Source organism: Oxyura jamaicensis, chromosome Z, assembly GCF_011077185.1.
Source record: "Oxyura jamaicensis isolate SHBP4307 breed ruddy duck chromosome Z, BPBGC_Ojam_1.0, whole genome shotgun sequence".
Taxonomy (NCBI): domain Eukaryota; kingdom Metazoa; phylum Chordata; class Aves; order Anseriformes; family Anatidae; genus Oxyura; species Oxyura jamaicensis.
Window position 1 is genome coordinate 36,750,803 of NC_048926.1, and position 27,222 is coordinate 36,778,024.

Sequence of the window (27,222 nt, forward strand, 5' to 3'; positions counted from 1 at the left end):
TTCCTGATGTGAAGGGTTAGTGGCAAGACAGAAAATTGTCCTTAATGTTGGATACAAATGCTATTTTAGTAGCAGTGACTCACTTGCACTGAAAAAAAAAAAAAAAAAAAAAAAAAAAAAGATCTTTTACGTATTGCAACTCACTGCTAACCTCTGTGTGGTCACTTTAACCCAAATTCTCATAGAGAAGTTTGTTTAAACAGCTTGGTGCTACATACAACTCCAAAACATTTATTGCTGAAACATTTTAACCAGTCCCCAAAACATCAATGATTTCATATGTTGAAAAACTTGATAGGGTATCTTATTACAATTTCTTTAAGAGAAATATGACTGTTTGAAATCAATTGAACAAGGATTTATTTTGTTTCTGTATACAAAATTAGATGAAAATAGCTAGTGTATTTTTTAAACTGAAATCAACATTTGGTAAATCTTATTCTATCAGAATTTTGTGGAAAACTCAACATGCACACAGGCACACATACACACAACTCTTCAGTCTATTTTCTTTCTTCTCCCAACATTAATGAATTACAAAATTAAAGAGTTTAAGGATACTCCATGATTTGCAATAAAGTCATTAGTAATTTGATACTGCAACTGCTGTCATCTCTTTTATGCCTGTTTTCCTACTTTTTGCTTTCTTCCACCCCTGTTCTCAATGAACAATAAAGATTATCCAGTATTTTAACTGTAAAATGATACATTTTGCCATTTCTAGTAAGACAGTGCAATATTCATACTAGCAGTATCATGGGATCCTTCCACCTCCTGAGACTGAAGGAGTTGTTACCATAAAACTTAGTCAGAAAAGTCAAAACGGACAAAATTCCACATGTATGTTGTGTAACTAAAACACAGGAAGTTGAACACGCACTAGTAGACCAAAGGCTTTTAAGGTTGCTTTTAGGTTTCCAAACATTTTCATATAAAATATCAATATAAATTGAAGTTAATCCCCCTCACATGCACCCCCTTCCTCCTCCCCACCATCACCTGTCTTATGCCAAAAGTAACTTTAAAATGATCCCCATCCCCCTCCAACAATTGCACATTAAGACATGGACTTAACAACATAATGCTTCAAGTATGCTTCATGCCAATCGTCAATAAGAGTCATAACATTACTGAAAAAGTACACTTGTTCTTTGGAAGTCTGAGAAGGACTTCCTGCAGAGTGTGGTCAAACAACATTTTAAATATGAAAATAGTCCCCCAACCCAATCCCCAACTCACCCTCTCAAAAACAGTAAAGTGTAAAATTTTCTTTGGACTTAAAGAAACAGTATTAAGATCTACCATCTGAATAAGAAATAACCCCAATAGGAATTTAGTTTTACAGTGCTGCACAAACTGTGTGCATGAAACAATATATCATACAGACACTACTGTTCAACTCTAGATATACAGACTACATGTGGCATAAAAGCATATACATGACATATACTGGCCTGTCCAGAAACAAGATATATTTTTAAGACTGGTAAACCTGAATAAAGTTTTGCATCCAGAAGTATGATTTTATTTTATTTTTTTTTTTTTTGGGGGGGGGGGGTGATTCTTTTATCTTTTCACTGGGGACTTGTTTTACCTTGGAAGGTAAATAGAAAGGTGATGATTTGATCAAGAAACTATCAGCAATATGACAGCACCGATCTTCAATGTGAAACCGAGTACAGGTCCTCTCATTGCATGAACAAGGATTCCAATTTTAAGGAATAAAAGATAGCATGAAAGAATACTCATTTTGATGGTCAAGAAATCCTTCTGGAAGCACAAGCAGGTTACTGAACAGATACTAAAATCTGGAAAGTGTAGAAGATGTGTGTGTATATATATTTATATATGTGTGAATATGTGCATGTATACACACACATATATATCATATATGTATTTATTCCAACATGTAACTGTATAACAACCAATTTTTTGCTTTTCAAATAAGGAGTTTTAATTTAGCAGTTGTAAAACAAACAACCAAACAAAAACAACAAAACAAAGACAAAACAAAATAAACAAAAAAAACAACAACAACAACAAAAAACAAACAGGCTAAACAGACCATATACTACATGAACAAACAAAAATGTTATGCCAATAATTTTATGGTATAAGTCACACACTGGCAGCAAAGGAGTGCAGAAACTCATAGTAATAAATAGCTCCAAATTAAGAATTTTCTACAACATTTCCTTAGAAAACAGGACCAGTATTTCTTCTTTTATGATGATCCTGCAGTACACCTTCACTCATATATATTTAACTTTATAACATTAAAACAGACACAAGAATGCAGACTGCAAAAGATGCTGGATTCAGGACAGTATACATAACATTTTTTTGTTAGAAGTCCTACTGGTTTATTCACTAAGGCTAGACAGCAAGTCATATGTTCCTATTTGGTGCACTTTCTACCATGGTCAAGATCAATAAATGGATAGAGCCTAGGACCTGCAATCCAACCTGCTGTGGTCTGGCCCACTGTGACAGCGGAAACAGAATATAGGACCACTGTTTGGTCCCCCACTTTGTGTCTTGATTCTTGGAAGTGAAGAAGTGGAAAACAAGACTGTAGTGTTTTCAGTGACTACAGAGAGTTAGCAAGAAGTGACAATTTAACATGAATAACGTTACTAGGCTTTTGATGGGACTGAATCAAAAGAGCATACATGGGATTCCACTACTTGCAACATCTGCTAGTGTCATTCAGTGACTCAATGACTTTGGAATACATGTATGCAATAATAAATAGATCAGTAATGTAATAAGGCAGTGTGTTGAACATGCATTCATCTTGTGGACTGGAACACCACAGAGAGATACATGATACCATACACATTCATTAAGACCAAGGTTTTTTGTTTGTTTTTGTGTTTGTTTTTCAAGGCTATCCAGGCAAACTCTTTCGGAGCATTTTCTTGTTGAGAAGAGCAGTCCTCTGAGTCTTGTCACTTTTCCTCTCCTTCATCAAGAGATGATGACTGGCTTTAAGCAAAAATAAAGCTGAAGAGGTTTGCTTTGTTTCTCCCCATTTCACTTGCATCATTCTGAATGTTTCATTTAGGTAACAGTTTTTGATACAGCCAGATGCTCAATTCTCATGAAGTTCCAGATGTTTCCAGATAACTCTGTAGTTTACGGACTGTGGTTTTGTCCAGTGAGCAAAGATCAAAGTCAAAGGTTGTATTTGTGATATGAAAGTGTCCAGTTTCTTCTATAAGATTTACTATCTGAAAGGAAGAAAAAGATGCAGTTGAACATTTTAGTTGTATCAGACATCCACTGTATCTATTGACATGCCTCTAAGTATCACACGAAAGGCATAAAACAAACCTGTTTCACCAACACTTGCAAATTGACCCTTGATCCTTATCACCATCCTATGAACTATGGTCCAGACCGCAGTACACCTTGTCTTTTTTTCAGACCATCATCAAGTGTAACAACAGCCTACCCATCTGCTGTTCCAGAACACTATTACCATTGAGAATATATTTTTCAAATGTTAAAAGAAAATCTGCATATTTTCTAAGCCTGTCTTTTAATACAAAATCCAAAAAATCCCTCAACCCCAACCAAACACAACAACAATGAACCACCCTAACAACAAACAAACCAGGTAGGTATCTCTGGACTATCTACTGTGTGCATAGCTGCTAAACAAGGCAGCAAAATAACTGACATAAGCCCTTCTGCAAGCAAAAGAAATAAATCCTTACAAAATCTAGTCTAAATCAAACAAAAAAAAAATGTATGCCAGAGCTCTCAAATCTATCATTAGTTCATGTACTAGCATTTTTTTCTTGAATAACAGACTTTAAAAATCATTAAAAAACAAACAAACAAAAAACAAATCACACTTGAAAGACTCATACTAATGAAGTAAGACCATTTCCTTTGGTGACTACTCAATCTATAATCACAGCTTTCATTCAAACAAGAAGCAGAAGAGCTGTTAGGAGTCCTTGTGAAGAACAGGGACTGGAGCACCTTTCCTACATGGAATGGCTGAGAGAGCTGGGATTGTTCAGCCTGGAGAACAGGGTCAGCGAGGATCTTACCAATGTACATAAATACCTCAATGGAGGGTGTGAAGAAGATGGAGCCAGGCTCTTTTCAGTGGTGCCAAGTGACAGGACAAGAGACAATGGGCACAAACTGGAACACAGAAGGTTCCCTCTGAACTTCAGAAAACACTTTTTTTTTTTTTTTTTTCAGTGAAGATGACTGAATAGTGGCACAAGTTGCCCACAGAGGTTTTGGCTTCTCTGTCCTTTATGACATTTAAAGGTCATCTGGACATGGTCCCATGCAGCTGGCTCTAGGTGACCCTGCTACAGCAGTGACAAGATGATTGACCTCCAACAGTTCCTTCCAACCTCAACCAGTCTGTGATTCTGTGATATCAACAGTACACATCCAAGTAGTGCCTTTCTACTGTTTTGACATTCTGTAAATTGTAGTCTCTATTTTTAAAGAGTGCTTATATTCAACACTGAGTTTCTGTAGTAAGTAACTCCACATGCATGTAAGTGCTAGGATGTGCACCTACCCAAAATACCCATACAGTATCTTGGAAACCCAATGCATAATTTGTCACAGGGTTAACACAGTGCCACCACACTATGGCTATGGATCTCCTACGTGTTTCTTCATTCCAAGAGACAGATATTTGAAGTGAGCACATGGAAAGACAACCCATCCCATCCTGAAGTGGGCCTCTTGATAATGGCATGGGTTGACAGAACACTGCTCTTCTGCTCTGTCTTTCCAGCCTCATTTTTAAGGCCCTCTGGATAGGCTCATTGTCATATTTGCACCCTTCAGTTTGAAACCCACACAGTTTTAGGCCTTCCAGACACATATCCACTGAAACACTGCTCTTTAATACTGAGCTGAGCTTATTGCTCTATTTCCTTTCCCACAGCTGAAAGAGATACCTATTCACACATGGTTGACAGAATATACCTTAAAATGACAAATCTGTTAGAAATACACCAACTTGTAAAAGAACAATGAATTTACACTAAATGTTTTAAGATTTCCCTCTCCCCATTTCATTGTATAAGCAGATGGTTTTTTTCTGCTTAGACCACAGAAGAAAAGATTATGTCGGTGATAATGAAATAACTTAATGTACATTGCCAGGCATGGAATGACACAGCCCAGGGTGGATTAAATGGAATGGAAATGAGAAATAGTATGAGGGGAATGCCTGTTACAGTAAAAATCCCACTTTCCCATCACATCCTGTTTTCGACTTTCCGCAGGTTGGAAAAAAATAAATGTTTAATTTGCTTTGCAGCTGTCCAAAATTCTGAAAGTACTTAGGAACGATCCTCCTCTTATTGACACTTCATTTAAATCTGTGCCTCTTGGCTTTAATTTTTTTTTTCCATATGGGAATTTTTACTCCAAAATTGTGTACTTCATTTGTCCACTTACTGATTCGTTGTTTTTTGTAACACTTTTTCATCTCCTACTGTCCTGCAACCAATATGAGAGAAAATTTCAAATAGAATACAACTGATTGTCATCAGAAGGAAATTTCAATGTGCTATTTATCATTCTCATTTTCATTCTCATTTCTATTGAGCCTCATCAAAGACAGAAGATAAGGAGTCAGCCCAGCTCCTACAGCTAGAAACCTAATCACAGACAGTCCCTGAATATCCACTGTGTGATAAATAACTAGCTGCACAATAAGTTTACAGAAGCTGTGGCCAGGAAGAATGAACTGAGCAATTCTGTCTAATGCTTCCTTGTGTTAAGTTACAGTGGAAGAATACCACCACTCAAGAATACAACCCCCACAGCAATATACCTGATTTGAAAAACAAAGATTACATAAATGTGTTACCACATGTATTTTTAAGCAGCACTGTACGTTAAAAACAACAACAACAACTGATAAGTACTTTCATTGTTCAGGTTCTGATTTGGGCTTTTAAGCCCTAGACCAAAGAAAACATAAATATTTTTAACATGTCCCTCATCCTGCCCTCAAGAAATATAGTCACTATGTCAGGGCACCAGACTGAAACCATAGTAAACCAGATTGAAATTAACTCCCAAAGTTTTAATGGATGTACAAAAATATATCAAGATAAACCCAGACAGCTCAATGAAAAACATCTGCCTGTATGCCTGTCAATGAGGAATTCATGACTTACAGTATTAGCATTCACATCCTCATGCTATTCAGAAATACTTGAAAAAGTAAAAAAAGGTTGAGATTAGTTGCCAGGAAGTCTGACAGTTATAATGTTAAAAACACAGCATTAAAATGTTTTATTCAGAGAGCTCAGGCTGCAAAGTACAAAAATATCTCATTTGTTCCTGCTATAGTAAGCTTTGCTTTTCTGCTGTAATGTACATCTCTGTTTACATAATGTCTCTCCAGCTCAGTTTCATCATTATCCATCATAGTACAACTATTTATCTGCCTTTAAACAAGCAAATGAGTGTGTATGTTTAAGGAAGCTGAAGTGCAACTAGTGACATAGTCATTTTTCAGTTTATGGAGGGTTTTAGGCCATTTGATAGTTTCCAGACCTGTAAGCTGCCCCTTGCAGAAAATTTTCAGAAGATAGTTGCCATCTGAATTTAAGTACCTTGTAGACATGAGCAATGTAATTTTCAGCAGTGCTGCACACTCTCAATTTCTTCCTTATGCCTGTGCTGTCTAGTACACTGGCTTTAAGAAGGTTTTTCAGCAGATGAAGATACACCTTTTGATACTTCAAAATAAAAGGCAAAGTCTACCAGAAGTCTTTTTGTCTTTCATGGGGCCATGATAATACCATCTGCACCAAAATCACAGATTTAGGAACCCAGCTTCAGACAGCCAAATTTGAACATAGGGGACATGCAGCATTAACATCTCATTTCAGACTTAATTATCCCTACTATTTCACTGCAAATCACAGAGGGAAAAGAAGAAGATGCCTTATTGTTGTAAACCATTTCTTTACAGTGAAAGCAGTCAGGGAGATTGCTTTTTAAAATGTGATTTCAGACAAATTGCTATCTAGCCATGGTCCAACATTTAGATCAAAATGCTCAGGATTTTCTCACAGGACTCATTTCTTGGTCAAATGTTCTTTTTCACCTGCCTTCTTCCTCTTGAATAATTCTTATATATCTTTAGGTATAATTGTACTTCATGATAACTTAGCTACAGATCCAGGCACTTGCAAGCTCAGTACCACACCTTTCCTACCTTCTCCTTCCTTTGGTGGATTTATTTGAGCTTCCTTTAACAAAGCATCTCAAGGAGAAAGGTCTCTCTTGGGCAAAAGCCACATTCTGAAACAGATGCATTATTGTCATTTCCAACTGCATTCCTAAGTGCTGTCATTGCCTATAGACTTGGTAACAACTGAGACAGCAAAAACCATCCTCTCCTTTTCACATCCCTCAGCAGCTCAAGTACTAGTTCAAGCTCTTTGACATTACCATTCCTTACAAACCTGATCTATACCTTCATTCTTCTCATGCAACACGCTTCTGTAAAAATTGCCTAAAAACATGCAGTTAAGACTTTGACATGGGCAAGAGATTATTATTTGCTCCAATATAAACTGAAGAGATGACATTGCTCAGGAACACACACCCCTCCTGCCACTCCACTTCAACATCACAATCACCTTTAAAGCTCCTTACAGCTATTTAGAGCTCTCTGTTGCACATTTCTGCACTCTTTCCATTGGCTCATGAAAACCATCACCCTTCTCAAGTTTTATCCCTTGCTTTCCTGTCCTTTACACTAGTCTTGATGGATTCGTACCTTTTGGTCTACAAGTCATTCCTAAACACGTTATCAATTCTGTACTCTTTCCATATATTCACTGGAAATATTTTACATTAACCACATAGCTTTAAAGCAGTAAGGACATTTAAGATGGCATGACACATTATTTGTAATGCAGAGAAGCACCAGTTGTTCAGTATTGTGAATGTATTTCTGTGAACTGACAAAATCATATGAACTAGAAAATTGCACAATATTAAGGGATTAAAGGCTTTAAAACCGAACTACTTTTATTACAGCGTTATTTGTTTTATAACAGCAAAAACCATTAGCTAGTGTAAGTGCAAGTGCAAAGGCTAACAGACATGGCTCTTCCATTGAATTCTGGTAGAGCTCTGCAGCCAATATAAGAGATCTGCCAACTGTGTCAGCAGAGTCCTGCACCTCTGTCCTGGAGTGCATTGTCTGGCCATTACACCAGAAGCTTTCATAGAGGTGCATCAACAGCTTACACACACTCCAAACTGAGGGAAATAATTTGCAAGAACAGCTCCCCCCAGAAACAAGACAACACCAAATCTGTATCGACCTGAAGATGGTTTTCAAAATTGCTCTTGTAGCTACCTATGCTCTATGCATAGACACCTCTATGCTCTGCTGTGTCAAATGAAACAAATCACAAATTACGCTTTGGAAAACTGGTGAAATATTTGCTTAGGAAGAAAATGTAGCCAGCAGGACCAGGAAGGTGATTGTTTCCCTGTACTCAGCTCTGGTGAGGCTGCACATTGAGTACTGTGGATGGTTGGATCAGGTGATCTTGGAGGTCTTGTCCAACCTTAATGATTCTATGATTCTATGAATTTACAGTGCGGAGGCTTTTTAGCTTCACTTTTTATATGAAAACAATAAGAATTAATGAATAATGTAAAGTGGACAGGGTGCTGTAATTCCTACTTTTTACTTTCCTGCAGAGTTATTTCCCAATATAGATAAAAACGTGCCATTCTGCAAGCGTGCTTTGGTGAAAAAAAATTAAAAAGTACAAATTTTTGTAATAATGAAAAAGTGAACTTGTGAAACTACATACATTTAACATGAAGGATAACAAATAAGTATCACTGTATATCATAGCACGAAATCTGACACAGCCATCAGGATTCCTCTTTAACTGAGAATATTCATAACCATGATCTTCCTTTTCACTGCCCTCTGAGTTGTTTTCTGATCTTTACACACAATATTAAGCCTGGACTAATAAACACTCACAGATTAATGCTGAGGCTTACAAAAAAAAAAATTTTAAAACACACTTATCCAAGTGTTGAGAAATTTGGTAAGTGATTGCAATCATTTAGAAGTGGTAAGTATTTCCGTCTTTATAACAGGTCGACAAGTGGCACTTAATGGTTCAAAACATAATATAACCATCTGCTCTACCATTACATCTGTTTTGTTAATACTGCTTATTGCTTCACCTTCACAATTTGTAATCTAATAGTATCTGACAATGCCACCCAAAACACAGAATGACAGCTCTTACTATTGGGTAACATGTAAATACATTTGGAGTCTTCTCAATTTGTACATTTTGTTATTTTACTACTTTCATGATTTCATAAGACTCAACCATATGTGGTTTTCCCCAAAGTGAGTTTGACTTTAAATTACATCAAAGAAAGCATTTGAATTGTCTCTGAGAAAATGCCTGTCATTTTCAGCAAAAAAGCAATGAGATTTTTATCAAGTTATGGTGCACAGCTGTATATATTCTCCCATCCTGTTCATTCTTAGTGATTCAATCTGTTGAAAAATATAATGACAAATTGGTGAAAAGCTTATCTCATAGACTTTTTTTTTGTTGTTGTTTTTTTAATCTTGTCATTTAGCGTGGCAACACAATTTAAAGTTTGTATAAAAATTCCCTAAGCTGCACTGGAAGTGTAAGGGGCAGTAAATGGATTATACAGGCTTAAAGGATATTAAACCTGATTAGAGAGATTTAGATGAAAGGGAAAAAAAATAAATGTGACTTCACAACTTCAATGAGCACACTGTTATTTTTCATGAGAGTGCTCCTCACCTGCTGCAGTACATGTCTCTCTCTCAGTGTCATTAATCTTCTGTGGAGCTCTACTAGTTCATCGAGATATGCCTAGAAACAAATTCCCCCCCCATAAACAACTTGTTAATTAAGTCATAGCTGTGTATTTCAAAAATTTCAGATGTCTTCAAAAACAATACAAAAGGAAATTTTATTTTAAATCTTCCTTGAGCTAAATTTTCTTATTCAACAGGCTGGCTTTCCTTAGTTTAATACAATCCAAATGTAAGTTTTTACGGGCTTTCTTAGATACTTCATGACACTGAAAATCTTAAGGTACTGCTACAGTATTAAGCCACCATTAAAAGTTATTCAGAAGAATCTTGGATAGTTGGGCTTGCCTGCAAGTATGATATGAGAACACAAAAACCCTAATAGAACAAACCAATTCATACAAAAGAAGTAATTAGTAGGAACCTTCCACTTCATTCAAAGTATATTTTTCAATTGCACAGAAATATATTTTAAAGAACTGCAGGAGTTCAGGGACAATCACAATTTCCCTTTGGAAATTAGATGGTCCTTTGCTGTAGAAGAGAGTCTCTCCACCTTAGCTGAGGCAAAAGGTGTGTAACAGACTTGGGATGTCAAAACAGCATTTTTAAAAACCATCTCCCACCTTTCCACACAAGACATGCAACCAAAGTCTCACAATCAAATCCCCTTGTCTCTAAAGCTGCATCATTAATTTTCTGTGTCAACAAGGAGACGGAGACATAAGGGGAGAAAGATCAAGAACAATTAATCCAATGGTAAATTCCACTTTCTTCCTTCTTGGGGTAGCAAAACCTTCCCACTTCTCCAAAGTATAAACTTTCTCCTTTAGCATGAGACATTGGAAACATTTTTTTTTTTTTTCTGTTCTACCCAAAGAAATACACCACCAAGCTTAGGAAATTAAAAAAGAAGTGCATGAACCAGGCCATTGAAAATCTAGCAACAGATACTTCAACATTGGTCTCCTACCTCATGTTAGCACAAAGGAAATAATGCCCTATATAGGCCTCGAGAGGAGATTGTCCACACTGGGAAATTACATTATGTTCATTCACACAAGGACTTAAGCGCTCTTATCCGTGGCCAGCTGATGTAATTTTGAACAAAATTACCTTTCTAAGTGGTAAATGTAACTGTCACTTCACATCATCCTAGTTAAAGTGTTAAATCACACTGCCATTTCCTAATACAGTCCTTTGAAAGGATTCTGGAAAAGGGTTTTCATCAATAGATTTATTGACTAGGATTACAGCTGTGAAGATTCCTGTTCAAAGACTATCACTTCAAATCTAAAGCACAATGCAAATTCATGGTGGAAAGGAGAAAATAAATGGTAAAAAGAAAATAAGAAAATACATGGCAGATTGCCATCTGGTGACATTTGCCACATCACCAACATGTATTGAAGAGATAGAAAACATTACTACATAGCACAGAAGAGTTACCACCCCCCCAAAAAAAAATCCAAACAAAAAAAAACAATTCCAAAAATGAACAAGAAAACAGAGAATGATCTGTATTTAAAGGAACCCAAAGCAAAGCTATGCTAATGACTGAGGTTTTCACTCTGTAATAAAAAGTATTCTAAACTTGTTTCCAGCAAACATATTAATATCACATTTTAGGGTAGTTTACTATTACTTCATTGCCATTTACCTTATCACAATCTCCATTCTTAATTTGTTTATCAGATTTGTTTTGCTTTATTGGACTTTTCACTTCTAAAATCTGGAAAACAAAGAAAATCCATTAAAAAATAAAGGCATCATTGGATACAATTACATAAGAAGAACTCTTTTATCTGTTACTAACGCAAGGAATAATATCTGGAGAAAACAATCAAGCTGAGCTTCTCACTATTTAATTCATACAACCTGCCCACGTTATTCAAAAAAAAAATCAGTAACTGCTGAATTGCTGGAATGAGGTGATATCAACATTACCAATTCTAACAGGAATTAATTTAATGTCATTTAAAGCCTCCTCAACACTTTTCTGTATCTTTTGCATGCTGGTAAGAAAAGGTCTGATTTTGCAGATACAAAATGATGCTGAAGTACCCTCCAGCGCCTCTGAAGTGACGTATTATCAGTTTTATTTTTTTTTGTTTTTTTTTTTTTCTTTTTTTTTTTTTTTTTTAATCAAGGCTGTCTTTTTCCTTCTACAGTAGAGAGGCAGAGATTCTGAAACAGTCTGTGAAATGACTGCATGAGATATAATTAGGAAAAATATTACTAGACAGAAATTTGTCCTGCACTTATATGGTACCCTTCCTTCAATGCAATACAAAGCCACTTACTACAACATATATGAATCAAGAATGCTTCATTCAGTACTGCAGCACAATTAAAAAGAGCATGTCAACAAGCAGCAGAACACCTTGCTTAATATGAAAGTTTTAGGACACAAATGAGGAGTGTTTAGGGGAAAATAAAGTTGTTGTTTGTTCTTTCAATTTCTATACACACAACATAAATTTTTTGAAGTAAACACCATATCATTCCCAACATGCAGTATCATCAGTTCTTCTGAAAAACATCAAGTTTTTCCAGCAAGATCCTACACTTGGGCCAGGGCAATCCCAAACATCACTACCCACTGGGCAGAAAACGTATTGATAGCAGCCCTGAGGAGAAGGACCTGGGGGTGTTGATTGATGAAAAGCTCAACATGAGCCTGCAATGTGCACTTGCAGTCCAGAAAGCCAGCCATATCCTGGGCTGCATCAAAAGATGCGTGGCCAGCAGGGTGAGAGAGGGGACTCTCCACCTCTACTCTGCTCTCATTAAAAAGCACCTGGAGTCTGCATTCAGCTCTAGGGACCCCAGCACACAGACCTCTTAAAGTGAGTCCAGAGGAGGGCCACAAAGATAATCAGAGGGCTGGAGAACCCCTCCTAGGAATAAAGACAGATAGCTGGGAATATTCAGTGTGGAGAAGAGAAGGCTCCAGGGAGAGCTCATTGCTGCCTTCCAGTACCTAAAGGGGGCCTAAAGAAAAGCAGGAGAAGGACTCTTTGACAGGGAGTATTGTGATAGGACGAGTGAGAATGGTTTTTAACTAAAAAGGGATGCATTTATATTAGATATTAGGAAGAAATTCTTTATACAGAGGACAGTGAGGCAGTGGAACAGGTTGCCCAGGGAAGCTGTGGATGCCCCATCTCTGGAGGTGTTCAAGGCCAGGCTGGATGGGGCTTTGGGCAACCTGGTCTGGTGGGAGGTGTCCCTGCCCATGGCAAGGGGCTGGAACTGGGTGATCTGTAACGGTCCCTTCCAATCCAAACAATTCTAAGGTTCTGTGATTCTGTGATCAAAGGAAAATATGTATCAGACCATGGAGATTTTGTTTCATATTTTCTTGTAAATAAGACCAACGTCAATATACATTGATTCTTCCAAAATCATCCTGGACAGTCACAGCACAGTACAAAACTCACCAAATAAAACAATGGAAATAAGGCCTGCAAAAAGAAGTGTTCTAGACTATCCAGAACCCTCACTGACAGCTTTCTCCAAGTTGCTTCCACTTTCTACTTCCCTTGGTATAAAGGACTAAAATTGTATATATGTTTCCCAGGGTGACAAGCACCATGAAAATATATCAGACAGTCAGCTACTTCCCTGCAAAGAGAAAACAACTGCAGATCTGAGTTAACCTTACCTAAAGTTTTATTTAGCCAAGAGTGATGCATGGCCAGAAAGCAAAACAGGAAACTTTTCAGAAGAAAAATCCCAGTTCTTCAATTCAACACCCCTGGGGTTATGGCAGTGTAGGCCAGTGGAAGAAAATGTCTTGTCTTGAAAAAACAGGCCTCTAGGCATGGATCCAGTAGCTTTTAGATGCTTTTCTTGTTTTCAAACAAAGAAAAATCTTTGTTTTAGAAAAAAACTTAGCAAGGACACACTGTATTTGAAAAAGCTTTCTTACAGTGCTGTTGACGTGTAAGTGGAATTGAACATCTTGTTCAAATGAGATACAAACCTAATCACATCAAAGGATGCTGATATAGAAATATTAACTTGTTCTTAGCACCTTAGTTCTGTAAATTGACTTAGTCTGCACAAGCCTGATTTCGTCAGTCAAAAGCACCATCCTAGCAAGCAGCAATATGCTACCAAGCACAAACTTGAAACACTCCACATAATTTGAACTCTTGTAATACTACTTAATATAACCTAAATTTTTCATTTGCAGCTCAGTTATAAAAATGCCAGAAAATGAGACATTCAATTTTAGCAAGCTCACTACTATTGTTTGGAGCATCTAAATGTGCAGGCAGACCTTTTGTTAGGTCATTGAAATGGAAAGGAACATGAAAAATGTGACTGAGTGGACTGCTGTTTATTGAGACTCTCAATTACTTAAAAATTGTATTTCCTCTTTAGAAGTAAATGTATTCATTAAACAACAAGCCACACATAGATGCTTAATTTTTCTTATGCTTATGTCTCCAGTAAATGCAATATTCTCTAAACTTTATGGTTTGTTTATTTCCAGAAAGAATCCCTCTAAAAAAACTTGAAACTTATGTACAGGTAATCTTAGAAAAGCCTACAGAATTTGTTGTATATAAGAATGCTTTCTGGTCATGGAACCTCCTTTTTTGCTATGCACACACTCTACTCCCTGGTCTTCCCTCCAAAATATTTAACTGACATGAATAAGGTTTTGCACTGTCAGTAAGCTTGTATTGGAAACTTTATTTAAGAAGAGGAGAGGAGAGAGATTAAAATAAAACAAAATAAAATAAAATAAAATAAAAATAAAATAAAATAATTTGAGGAGAATACATAGGAAGGACTCATCCATAAGACTCACCATATAAACCAAAAAATTTTGTTAATAAACATAGACTTCAACTACATAGACTCTATGTTAATAATGTAAAGAGCCATTTGTTGCCACCCAGTATATCACATGACTGTGCTCTGGATGACACAAATGATGCTGGGAGTCAATTATAGCTCCCTAAATTAGAAGAAAAATTATGTATTTTATGAATTATGACAATCAATTACTTAAATAACATCAACTTTTACATTTAATTTTTATGGTTAGAGGGTTACTGTATTGGTGACTGGGGGTGAAGTAACTAATTTTGATTTCTCCTTGCCACTTTGTGTAGCTGTTGGTTATTGTTTTTTTTCCACTAAAAAACATAACTACTTTACTTTCCAACCTCAAAAATAATAATAAAAAGTTAGCTGTTGTTGATATAGAATGAGTGCTTTTTATGCTGGTGAAGTGAAGCCCTATGTTTCCTAGTAAAGTAAAAAATACTGCATCTTCTAGTCAAGCACTGAGGGAAAGGGGATGAGAATAATGAATAAATTCCTGAGAAAGGGCCTATTAATCTGAACTGTGTCTACTGATAACACAAACCCGAAACTGTGTGAACTGTGAAACCAATGCTGTAAAGCCACCTTGCAATTGCTTACCTTACAAAGTTAATACATATGGAAAGGACATATTCTGTAAATACTGATAAAAATGATAGTTTACTCTACAGTATTTGCTAAACCAAATACTTATTCATCTCCTAAAAAAACAAAAAAACAAAACAAACAAACAAACAAAAACAAACAAACAAACAAAAAAAACCTCTTATGTCAATGTTCAAAGTAATTTCATTTAAGTAATCGGAATAATTTAAGTAATCAGTTATGTAAGTTCCCCAGCTGCAAGCCATGCTCCTATGCCAGGCTTGCATTTATGAATCCTGACTTTACCTGGTTGTTGTTGGTTTTTAATAAAGGTGGTGCTGGTTCATGATGTAGTGGTGAGGAAGCTGAACTGCTGTCACTGTCACTGCCATCACTCAGACTAACCCTATGGAAAAACAGAGGCTAGAGTTTATACTGTGAGTCAAAGACCTTCTTACAAGGGTGAACCAAGCTTATACTTTGAGGAAGGACACCAAGAATTGGCTTCCCTTGCTAAGGAACCTATCATTAATCAGAGTCCCTTGGAAAAGTGCCGCTCAGTAGTGCACAGGTTTCCAAGCAGGGCTGCACTCTGGGAAAAGTTATGTGTAGCACGGAGAAATAGACTGCCTGCCTTCACTTGACTGAAATTACACTGTCCAGTTAACAGCAGCTAACATTAAAGAAACGATTAAATATTTAGAAAATTAAACTGCTGTTTCTAGCATTTCTGGAGTGAGTCTGTATCTCAGCCATGTGAAAGCCGGAACATGTTTTTCAGAGACACTTTTCTGCTCTTCTAAAAGCTTTCTAAAAGCTGTACTTCCTGCTTGGAAAAGTGATTCACTGAAAAGTTCTTTGTTTCTTGTCATAAATAACAGTCTTTTTTCCTGGCTAAATTTTAAAAACTTAGTATCACAAGAAAGACCACGTGAAAAAGCTCATATTCTAGTCAGTCTCACCCTTCATTTACTTAGGAACAACAACAGGGAATATTTACTCACAAGAAGGAAAAAAAAATATTGAGGATATACTAGAGAGAAATATTAGCCTTAAGTTTTGTTAAAAATTAGAACAAAACTTCTACATTTAAAACAAGATGATCTTAAGAATCCTTTACACAATTACTGATGTGAACAAATTCTCAACTCACTGGTCTTCCTGCTCTTTTTCTCCATGATTTCATCTGCAAAAGTGCACCAGGGAAGCAGCTGATATTCACTAATACTTTCCTATTACTTTCCCATTTAAGCAGTTGTTGATAGAGACAGTCAGGTGCTATGCACTAACAAACTGTAGAACAAGCAAAATCTTTCGGATCAGATAAAGAACCCACTATGAAAAGGTTTGAGGGAGTCTGTGCTTCAGGTTTTCTATAACCTTCAACAAGACGCAGATAGAGCTTCAAGCTGCCTGAGGAATAGTTGAATTTTGGAATGCCCTCTTGAGGATGCAGCTAGGAAGCAGAACCATTTTTAAAAAGTAGTTTCTGTGACTGAGACTTGCTTTACCTGCTGTCTGCACTTTTACTTATTATTTGCCATATGCAGTGCAAAAATAGCTTGGAATTCCACTTTGTTGATTCTGATCCGATTTAACAACCTAAACTAAAGCTGGTAAGCAGAAAGACCTTGAAAATGAGACATTATGTACAAAATAGCTCATCCAGCAATTAAAGGACTTAATTTTATCTCTTTTATGCCAGAGAGTAATTATGACTGCTCCCTGAAGTTGCAATGGCATGAAATCAAGGAAAGTCAAATGAATGTGGCTCATCATAACCATGTGGTTTAGAACAGAAATAGTTTATATTGGTAATGGCTAAATCTGACAGTTTTTAGGAGAAGCACTTTTATATGCACATCCTTTAAAAATAAGAGTCTGAATTATCTGTCCATTTGCTATTCATCACTCTTTAAGAACATTAGAACTCAACCCATTAGTACCAAAGAAAATGTTTTGGCCACCAGGCTATCTGCAATCACTAGACACTCACCTGCGACTCCTGCTCCCTCCTCGTGTATTTACAGGTCGTTCCAATTCAGAATCATTGTCATTCTCATCTGCTTCATCTGATTCATCTTCATTATCATCTGAATGCAGATCTTTCATTATAGACCTCAATGGACCTGAAACAACAGAAACAATAAAATACGCAAATGACGTTCTCTTTGCAGTGTTCAAGGCAAAACACCCAACTTTGCAGATCACGGAAAGCTACTCTCCCAGCATGGTGTTGGGAGGGGAGCGTCAAATATTAAACAAATGAAGTAACACAATGGGGGCTTATGCTGCTGGCACTTATTAATGAATCATTTACTTACATGAGCAATGCAGTAAGCTTCAATAGACTTACTCATGACAGTGAAGTGACTTGTGTTCAAGTGTTTGCAGGTTTGGCCCCCTGGAACATAGCTGAAGTAAATAAAATACTGTCATGACAAGCATTCTCTGTGCATGTTCTAATTTAGGAGAAATGTAGTATTACTGTATTATTATCAGAAGCAAGATTCTTTCACATTGCTGGGCTTTAGCTTTTCTTGCTTTCTCAAAGGGTATTATGCACCAGTACAGATCTACAGGGGCCTACTGGTAATAGTACATTTGTTGTGTTAATTCATGTATTGAGAAGCAGCGTCTAATAAATCATTCTGACTGTAACTTGTACTGGTCAAGGCAGTCTTTGTCTTCCCATTTTTGATATATTTAAATTTAGCTGTTCCCTGCATTTCAAGGTCAATTTCAGGTCAAGTAAGCACTTTGCCAATGTTTGTATGTAAACAATGCATGGATTCCACACAATATCACCCTCTTTTCCAGAATTAATATAAGACATGGAACTTGACTTCCTCATAAAACTATAAGAAATTCAGTTTAGGATTTTAGTTCAACTTTACTCAATTTGTTTTGCTGTAAAAGACAGTTACTGAAAAAATAATATGTTTAACATATCTGGGAAAACTGCCGCTGCTTGAACAAACAATTGGCAAAAAGCAGCTGAGAAGAGCAAAGGAAGCAATGTTGATGCCACAGGGCATTAAATTCTGAAGTACAGCACATCTGAGATACAAAGCTGCTAGCAAAAGTAACAGTGTTGGCTGCGAGATCTGCAGTTACTATCAGGTTTCTGTAATTCCCTCAGCCCAGGAACCGCTAAGTACCAATGTTAATGAAGTAGGCCTCAATGCTCTCCAAAGGGAGAACCTTACCACTCTGTATTTGCTAACGGGAAAGAGTCAGGGAGAGTTATTCCTGGTCACAGACAAAAGAGAAGAGAGACCTCTGCCTGCCTATACCCCTAACAGGGAGGGTGTTCCCCTGACAGGAAGAGCAGCCCTGTGGATTACCCCAGACCTGCCTGGCAAGGCTCTGGTCACATGCATTTTTACCTGTTTTGTGCAAGTGACTTCAAAGCCACAGTTGAGAATGATTTATCGCTAAGGCTGCACAAGAAATTTCCTAAGTTAGGCATTGTGGGAAGGTTCAGATCTGTGGTTTCTTTTATCTGTTTGCACACCTTGAGGTTGGGTGGCAACAGGCCCAGGTGGTGCCACTCAGCAAACTTCTGGTGGGCCAGACACTTGCACAGGCCACAAGGAAAGGTAAGTTACGCAGACTTCTTGTCCATACAACCACTGCTGATCTGCTGAAGCAGCTGATTTATGCTTCGTTTTCTGCTTCGGCTTCAGTACCAGGCAGACCATGCTCAGCCATTTTCAAATGCTAAGTGGGAGTCTGATTATCTATCTAACCATCCAAACTCTCTCCTCTCGGTAAAAGGCTCCCTCCCTGGATTTTCATAGGACTACTGACTGTATTCCATTTGAAATGGAGGAGAGAGGGCACTCGAAGGGGCATCAGCACAGGGATGAAGAAAGAATCTGTCCATTTTGCAAAATATTCTTGCTGACAGTCTTGGCTCTTGGCACGGGAGACATGCCAATGAGAAACAACAAATAGGGTACTAGATAAATTGAGGTAAAGGGCTAGAAAAGAGAATTAAATTACAAATATATGAAAAAGAAATCCACAGTTTGAGACAGATAAAGAGATAAACGTGGGTATTTCCACAGGGTAGCTTTAGCCTAGAAAGGCTAGTTTCCGTACTAGGCAACGACACTAACAACTAGTTTTGCAGTCCTACTGAAAACAGTAGTCTTCTTCTGTCTGCACTGAGAGCAGAGACGTTCTGCTCAACTCCATAGACCAAAGTCAGCTCACAAGAATGCATTTGTCTCCTCACCACAAAGTACAGGCAGGAAAAAAATATTACATAAAAGAACAGATAAAAAGATAGATGAAAGGAAAGCATCATCACGCTCTTGATGAAAAAGCAGAAGAAAAAGACAATGACAGGGAAGGTAAAATCAGCCCCAAACCAATTTTGTAATGAAATTTAGTGTAACATGAATAACTGATGTTGCATAAAAGATCAGCACATAACTCAAAAATATGGTAAATGGTAGCTACACTGGCAGTGGGTTGCAAGTCATTCAATCCTTGATTTTATTTTTAAATAGAAGAAAAATGAAAAACAGGAAACTGTCCTCATGCTCTCTACATAGGCTGCTCTTCCAAGTTTGAGCTAACTCATTATCCTTGCCTATGTCCTTTTCCCAAGTACAGCAGAGGGACATTTTATCTTCTCCCCTGCTATCTCTAGGGACAATCAGACAGCCCTATCTCAAGCTCACAACAGGCTGATACTTCCCTCTGTGGAGAAAAATGAACGCAGACTCCTGACATGCATCCAGGGCTGACAGCCCTACAGGCGTTCAACAATCTGACATTCGGACATGCTTTCATGGAATGGGAGACTATGTCTGCAACTCTGAACAGGTGTTTTGTAACTAAGCTGGTTGACTTCTTCAGTAGACCTTCTTAACCATCTGCAAAGCATTAAGTTTTAAGCCTTTTTGGTAGCCATGTTACTGTTAGTACTCTGCTCCTTGCTAATACTTAATTTAAAATTTCATGACAATGTTTTTTAAAGGTTAGGGAAGTTGTCCTCTCCTAAAAGGTCAGAGTGGCTCAGGAGAAACTGAAAACTAGGAGTTGCCCAAGAGAAAATGTTCTTGGCAAGGAAACAGAGAAAACTCAAAGTAAGCCCTGAGGGCGAAAGAACTTGAGAAAACTTCAGTTAGCCCAATGTTTATCTGAAAAGAGGTGAAGAAAGTTCATCTTGTGGTGGTTCTGACACTTGAGTGAGCACTTGATTCTGAATACAAAGGAAAAAGAGCAATGGCCCTTAAAAGTAATATTTAGTTAGGGAATAAAGCATGGGTTCAGACCATAACACAACATACACAACACAAAAATACCACAGTATGCCAAGTGCTTCATCCCTTGTTACATACAAATGCACAGCCTGGGCACAGTAGATGCTGTTGGTTAACAAAAAGTCCCAGAAAGAAGCAATAATTGCTATTTACTTGACAAGAGGAGAAGCATGTACCACTTTTACTTCAATATTTTTCACACCAGAAGGAAAATCTCCCACTTGTGCTTGAGAAGGTACAGAACTGAAAGATAGTCTGTGGTTTGTCTTATATATGACCCAGGAGAAATGGATGGATCCAGTGTGCTCAGAAGAAAACACCACATCAACATGTTTTTGCCTAACACAAGCAAAGTAACATAACAGGAATACAGGAATGGGTATCCAAATCTGTTGGCTTGTAATGACAGCTCACAACACTAATGAGGTTTTCATGAGTGCAGAAATGCGGTTTCAACAAGATAGGTTTTGGTTTAGCTTTAGTTAGAAATCAAATGCCTGAAGTCAGCCATCAACCACATTTCACTTCAACTCCTTCTTTCTTTCACCTGTAGTAATGCTTCCAGAAGATGTTATAAAATCAGTACCAGTCACCTCCAGAAAGGCAGCAGGACAGGCATGTATAATACATAGACCTTTGTAAAATCTGTCTGCCTGAGGTACTGCTGTATTTTCATAACCTTAAAAGCAAGTCTACCATTGAGGAATAAAAATGGATAAAACAGATGCAATATTAATTAGTCAAAAGCTGCTTTTTTAATGCTTCTGGATCCAAAGAACGAAACTAAAGCTGATTAAGAATGTATCAGTTGTAAAACCTTACAATCCAGGGAAAATTGCCAAGGAGGAACTAAGTAGTTTAATAGATCGTGTAGAATGAATCTCAACTGATTTATAGAAAACCTGCTTTGGCAAGCTCTCTGGGAAGAAAATTACATTTCTTTACTGAGTTCTGAGTAAACCATAATTATTGGCCAGAAAACCAAAATGTAAACTTAATGTCAACTTAAAATCTAACCATTTTCTTCCCCTGCCATATTTCCAAAGGAAAGCCTGCATGCTCTGAAAACTTCCCTATAGCATGGGAAGATCACGACCTCTGTGGGGTTATCCACATCCACATATTCATGCACTTCCCACTGGGAACAATGCCAGCCTAAGCAGGGCTCCAGATTGCACACAGGTGCCACACAACACACACCTGCAAAAGGACAGCCTCAAGGAACAGAAGCTCTTTGGAGTTTAGCATGTAAATTGACTGGCATGACATCTGGTGGTTTAGAACAAATAGCCTTCGTGCAGTTTTCTCAGATAGACACACATCATCTCCCCTTTTATACTGCCCTTACAGTCAGATCTGCAAACACCTGAGCAAAAGTCTCTAAAGCAAAACAGTGACCAGGCTGTAAAGTCAGCAGAAAAGTGAGAATGAGATGCCATCAGTTGTTTGTATTGGCCCCTTCATTTCACACATTTCTTTCAATTTCTTTTCCTTCCTGGGTACCTTGTTGTCTGCTGTTTTGAGATGGTGTAAAACTCGAGCTGGAACTGGAGCTGGAACTGGCAGGACTGGGCTGTTCAGACTTAAAAGAAAAAAAAAAGAAAATAAAATAAATAACATTGTAATAAACATTTTTTTTTTGCCTACAGCTCTTACTTTTGGCTACTCTTTAAGGCATACTGTGAAGAAAAAAACTACTGAACAGAAAATACTCTCAGACCTTCAGGTGCCAGCAAGCCAAACATAATTCAAATTGCTGTGCATTCAACATACATGTACACTGTATCATGTACAGGCTTTACTAAAGTCAGTTTCTCAACAAGAAGATACCACGTTTCAAAGGCTATTCAACATGTAAGCCTAAATAAGTTTATAAGAGAATGGACCTAAAGCTACTCTGTCCTTGCCATACCATGGTTGCAACATTTTCCAAATTAAAAATGATTTAGTGGAATATAAAGCGAGAGAAAGACATGAGGAGATCAAGCTAACTGCCACAAAGCTCTACGCAGCTTTCTTTCCTCATCCTGAGAAAATAAGTCTTAAGATGAGCGTTTAGAATATTTTTTCTTTGCTGTAACTTTATTTCTTAATATTGCAAGATTTTCCTTACGTAGTAAGGTCCTATGGATTGCAACTGTGACGAAACCAGAAAGACTCCATTATTTTACACAGGGAAATTATTCTGAACGTACAGATCTAGTTTTCTATCCCAAGGCTAGTTTTCTATCCAAAACAGAGTTGTTAATATCAGTTTACATTATTTATCAAGCAGTTATATACACTGTTTTCTACTGCTGTTTAAAAAGTACATATTTCTCTCTAAAATTCTATAACATTTCTTAGAAAGGCCTATGACTTCATCTAGACTTAATTCTATATAGTTTTTCCCACACTGTCTATGGATTATGAGCATTGCACTGAGAATTCTTGCCTCCTGCTGCCAGCTTGTGTGCCTCCATACACTGCCTTGTATTATCTTAGGCTTGGTGGCTTGCAGTGTGTGGTTGTTGGTATGTACTTGCACACACAGCTGTGTATATGAGAGAAGAACAGATCTCATAGATGGGTATAGGGAATGCCGACAGAGAACACAAAACAGGAAGTGTCCACATGGAAAGACTGGTGAAAATGTAGGTTACGTAATAATGATCTAAAAATCTACTACTGAAAATAAAACCTGCTTAATCTTTAAACTTCATATGACTTCATTACTGTGCCATGTTAACCAGGCTAATGGAAGTTCTCTGACTCTCCTTGCCCGTATAGTAACTCTTGAGATTAATCTGGAACTAAAATCCTTGTCAAAAATCATAGCAGTAGCACTTTTTTTTACAATGACTTTTACACTCATTGTAAAACTTAAGAGTTTTCATGCACATCAGTAAGTAAGCCCAACAGTTGCCTTTTCCCCGTAAAACAATCTATTGTTGCCTTTCATAATGAGCAGGCAGATTTACAGCCTTTCACCGCCTGTTCTCACACTGAAAGATGCCTATCTGAGCAACAGAACGTTTGAGAAAAACACCACTGACATCTGCTCTCCTGGAATGAACACAATTCTCACAAACACAGTCAAAATATAAATTCTGGACATGACTGTATGGGTATATACAAATTGTATACATGTGAACCAACCCTCCGCAGGGAAACCCAACCCAACGAACAATAAAATCCCTTTCCGACTAACAAGTGCAATTCTAACATGGTTCACAGGATGGGAACTTTTTTGAAGATATGGCAGCATTGCTTGGCAGTACTTCAAAAAAGCCAAGTAGTCCTCTAAAAAAAAAATTCTGGATTTTCTGCAAAACCTTTTTTTTTTTTTAATGACTGATTTTCTGATTTTAGCGGTAAAATGAATCTGATTACATGATACAGACTGTACTACTAAAGAACAAAAATCAATACAAACTTTAAAGACATTACCATTCTGGAAACTAATTTCAGTCTTCCAGCTGTAGGTTACCCTTAAACATCTGGCTTATCTCTCACTTTCTGCTTTTTGCAGCAAAATTACTAGCTGACAACTACTTTCTGCAGATTTCCATTAAACGTATTTTTTCCTTTGTTAATATCCACACCGACAGTAGATTACGTAAAATCCATTCCTTTAATAAAGATCCAAACACTATACTATCATATTCAATTTAAAATACTTGAAGAAGTGCTAAAACTGTAAAAAAGAAATAAATCACATAGCTGCAGAGATATTTACTAGTAAAACTTCAGTTTCCTTTTGAGCCACTTTAAAAATGAAAAAAAGAAAAAAGGGAAAAGGGCTGATCTTGTTCACAGTGTAAGACATGCAAATATTAGTGAAATTCCTCCATTTCAAAACTTTCTCCCAGTATTAACTTAAGAAAAAGGATCACAAGCAGGAATGGTTATGAATGCATATAGGAGGGAATTGCACGAACTTTAAAGAGGCCAAACCACAGAAACTCCCATTGAAACACAAATGGTCATCTCTACTTGTTTAAAAGGGTTTTTTTAATGCCATTGGAAACCATTACTTCCTTAAACTGCCCTACCTGCACATTTATTCCAAGAAATACAGATTTGCAGAAACATTAAATGTGTTAACTGCTGAAAATGAAACATTTTTTCTGCTCTGAGGAACTCGAGGTGAAAACGCACTTGAAGGACGGAGCAAAAGCTGCTTTTAACATAAGAACGAACTTTATTAACAGGAACGACTTGTCTTTTAGAAGGAACTAAAAATATGCTTTCCATATATGAATATGGATTAGCATCTATAGCACTACAGCTTCTTGTTACCAGAGGCTATCTTTTGTCACTTAAGCAATGCTTTTTGACAGCTTTACAGGCTGTTATCCCAAGAACTTAGATATTTACAGCTTTATTTGCTTGGGCTGTCTACTCTTATCCCCTGTTTACTAATCACCAAGTAGATTTTTTTAATGGGTCTGAAATTAGCTATAAGGGTGCCCTTCAACAATAGATGCCTAAGACAGGACCAGCAAAGACCTTCTCTCATATGTCCTTTTCCTGTTTTACTAGTTTTCTCTTCCTGCAGACAAACTAATGAGATTTGGGCCCAAACTGTTCATTAGTGCAATGACCCGATATAATCTATTGTGCTCAGCCTATTTCCTTTTACTGCTCTTGCACTGATGCACAGGAGATGCTGGCTGCTTTATTACTCCTCTCTGAGGGTTTCTGTGTTTTGAAACTGTTCAAGAAAAGGGACTTCTGCTCTCTGGTTTTGCCTGAAAAGATACTGTTTCGATCAGCTCACTTGGCTTCTGTCCATTACAAGCTCTCTCTTCTTTGTTTTCTGTAAGTAGTACAACAATTTATTCTCAAGCTAGACACAATATTCAGGTAAACTCACCTGTTTATGACATGGCATAAAAGAGAGCTGTTTGCATAATACTTCATGGTTGGTTGGAGTCATGTAGCAAAATGAAAAAATAAACCCCATCATTTAAAGCTCCTTACTTACACTGAAAAATAGAAAACATCTGCATGTGGGTGACAAGGGCTTTTCATACCTTCCCCTGAATCACCATTAAAGGAACCTAGTGTATTATTTCATGAAATAAAATTAATGTGCTACAGTAATATCCCACTTCCTATCAGCTTGCCTACATGTTTTCTGGTTTTAGGCACAGCAGTCTAAAGATTGAGGTTTCCCTGTGCTGTACGTACTGAAAAGTCTACCCACTTAAAACCGCTTACAGTTGGGTATTATTTCTACTTCCACTTTGTCAGAAGTTAGCTTCTCAGGAAAAAGGAACATGTGCCGTAGGACAAGCCTTTTTCTAACAGAGTTCCTGTATTTAAGTCTTCTGCTGCTTCTGAAGTCCCCTGTCATCAACCACCGCCTTGGCTTTCAGGAGAGAAACCCAACCTACCTGTATCAACAAACACAAACAGAGAACAACCCCACCTCAACCACCAAGAGACCACATGTGCCTCTGCCACGGGAAGACACCACTTCCGTGTCTTCAATGCTCTGAGTTGGAAATGAGCTGCCTGCGCCTGCCAACTTCTGTGCCACCACATCGCGGCTCCAGCAGCTGCACTGGCAATTAACCTCCAAGGCAGGGTAAAACTGCTCCTTTTTAACCATTGCGGAAAGCTAGCTTACAGACTGCAAGCTCACAGACATGAGGGAAAAACAGAAGTACTGAGCAAAAATAAATAAATAAATGAATTAAATTAAATGATCGTTTTCTTATAGAAGTGGAAAAAATTATTCCTAACTACGATGTTAAGGAAAAAAACACAATATTGAGAAAAGTAGCTTAAAACTAAGAAGATGCAAAATTTTAACAGGAAATGTCATACCATTTATTTTTGAGAGGTGTGGGGAACAAAAATGGTTATCTCTCACAAAAACAAAGAAGTTATCTCTCACAACAAAAACTAACATACAGCTTACATAACCACTGAACCTCTATTGATATTAGCATATTATTCACGTAAAAAATATATGTGCCTAAATGCAAATGCATATGGATGTATGGTTTCTGGATTACTTTTTATTAATTACAACAAATACAAATGCAAACAGATGTGTATTTTCTTGAGGATTTTTCTTACATGTTAAAATAGTCATTTGGCAGAAATGTGACTTAGGTTATTGATACAATTAGCTGCTGTAATTATTTACGGTCCTGTTTCAAAGAATTTTTTTTAACAATTGATAGGTTATTTGTTAATTAAATTGATCCTGTACCAAGAAGAATGAGAACACTGTTCTAAAGGTGAAGGCACAGCTGTCAAAGAAAGGGTTACATCAAGTCTTTGCCATCTCAAAATTGGAACTAAAATCTGTGTTATCTGGACCACATTTCCCTAGAAGCGTGTGGAAGGACATTAATATTTCTGAAGCATTAATACAGTATGAGCAGCACAATAAGGGGAAGTTAACAGCTCTGTGTGGTGTTCAATGTCTGAATTATGCATTAAAGAAAAAACATATCCAAACAAAAGAAAAAATTGCAAGATGAAGATATGCTAAGTAAATTACTTTTTCAATGAATTTTCTGTCTCTTGTAATCTCAGTGGTACAAAAGCCTTGTGGAGAGAGAATGATGACTGTGTTTATGTACTCTTGTAGATGTGGAAAGGACAAACCAAGCCAACAAGCAATATTCAGGTATTGATTTTCTGGGAGTTTGACTTTAC

The 27,222-nt window shown here is 37.2% G+C and overlaps 1 protein-coding gene across 5 annotated transcripts in view; it reads right to left on the reverse strand.

Annotated features, from left to right (window-relative positions):
- Positions 1-215: 215 nt before the first annotated feature.
- Positions 216-27,222, reverse strand: part of MLLT3 (MLLT3 super elongation complex subunit) — a 136,724-nt gene continuing 109,717 nt past the window's right edge. For 3 of the 5 annotated variants that reach the window (XM_035310500.1, XM_035310496.1, XM_035310501.1), the window contains 6 exons: positions 22,066-22,144; positions 17,280-17,412; positions 15,590-15,689; positions 11,514-11,585; positions 9,840-9,911; positions 216-3,233 (listed from right to left, as the gene is read on the reverse strand). In XM_035310500.1, the coding sequence (XP_035166391.1) occupies positions 3,102-3,233; positions 9,840-9,911; positions 11,514-11,585; positions 15,590-15,689; positions 17,280-17,412; positions 22,066-22,144 (588 nt within the window). In that variant the 3' untranslated portion in view covers positions 216-3,101. Of the gene's footprint in view, positions 3,234-6,176; positions 6,214-9,839; positions 9,912-11,513; positions 11,586-15,589; positions 15,690-17,279; positions 17,413-22,065; positions 22,145-27,222 lie in introns of all 5 variants that reach the window. The other 2 variants (XM_035310499.1, XM_035310498.1) reach the window with 2 other exon arrangements.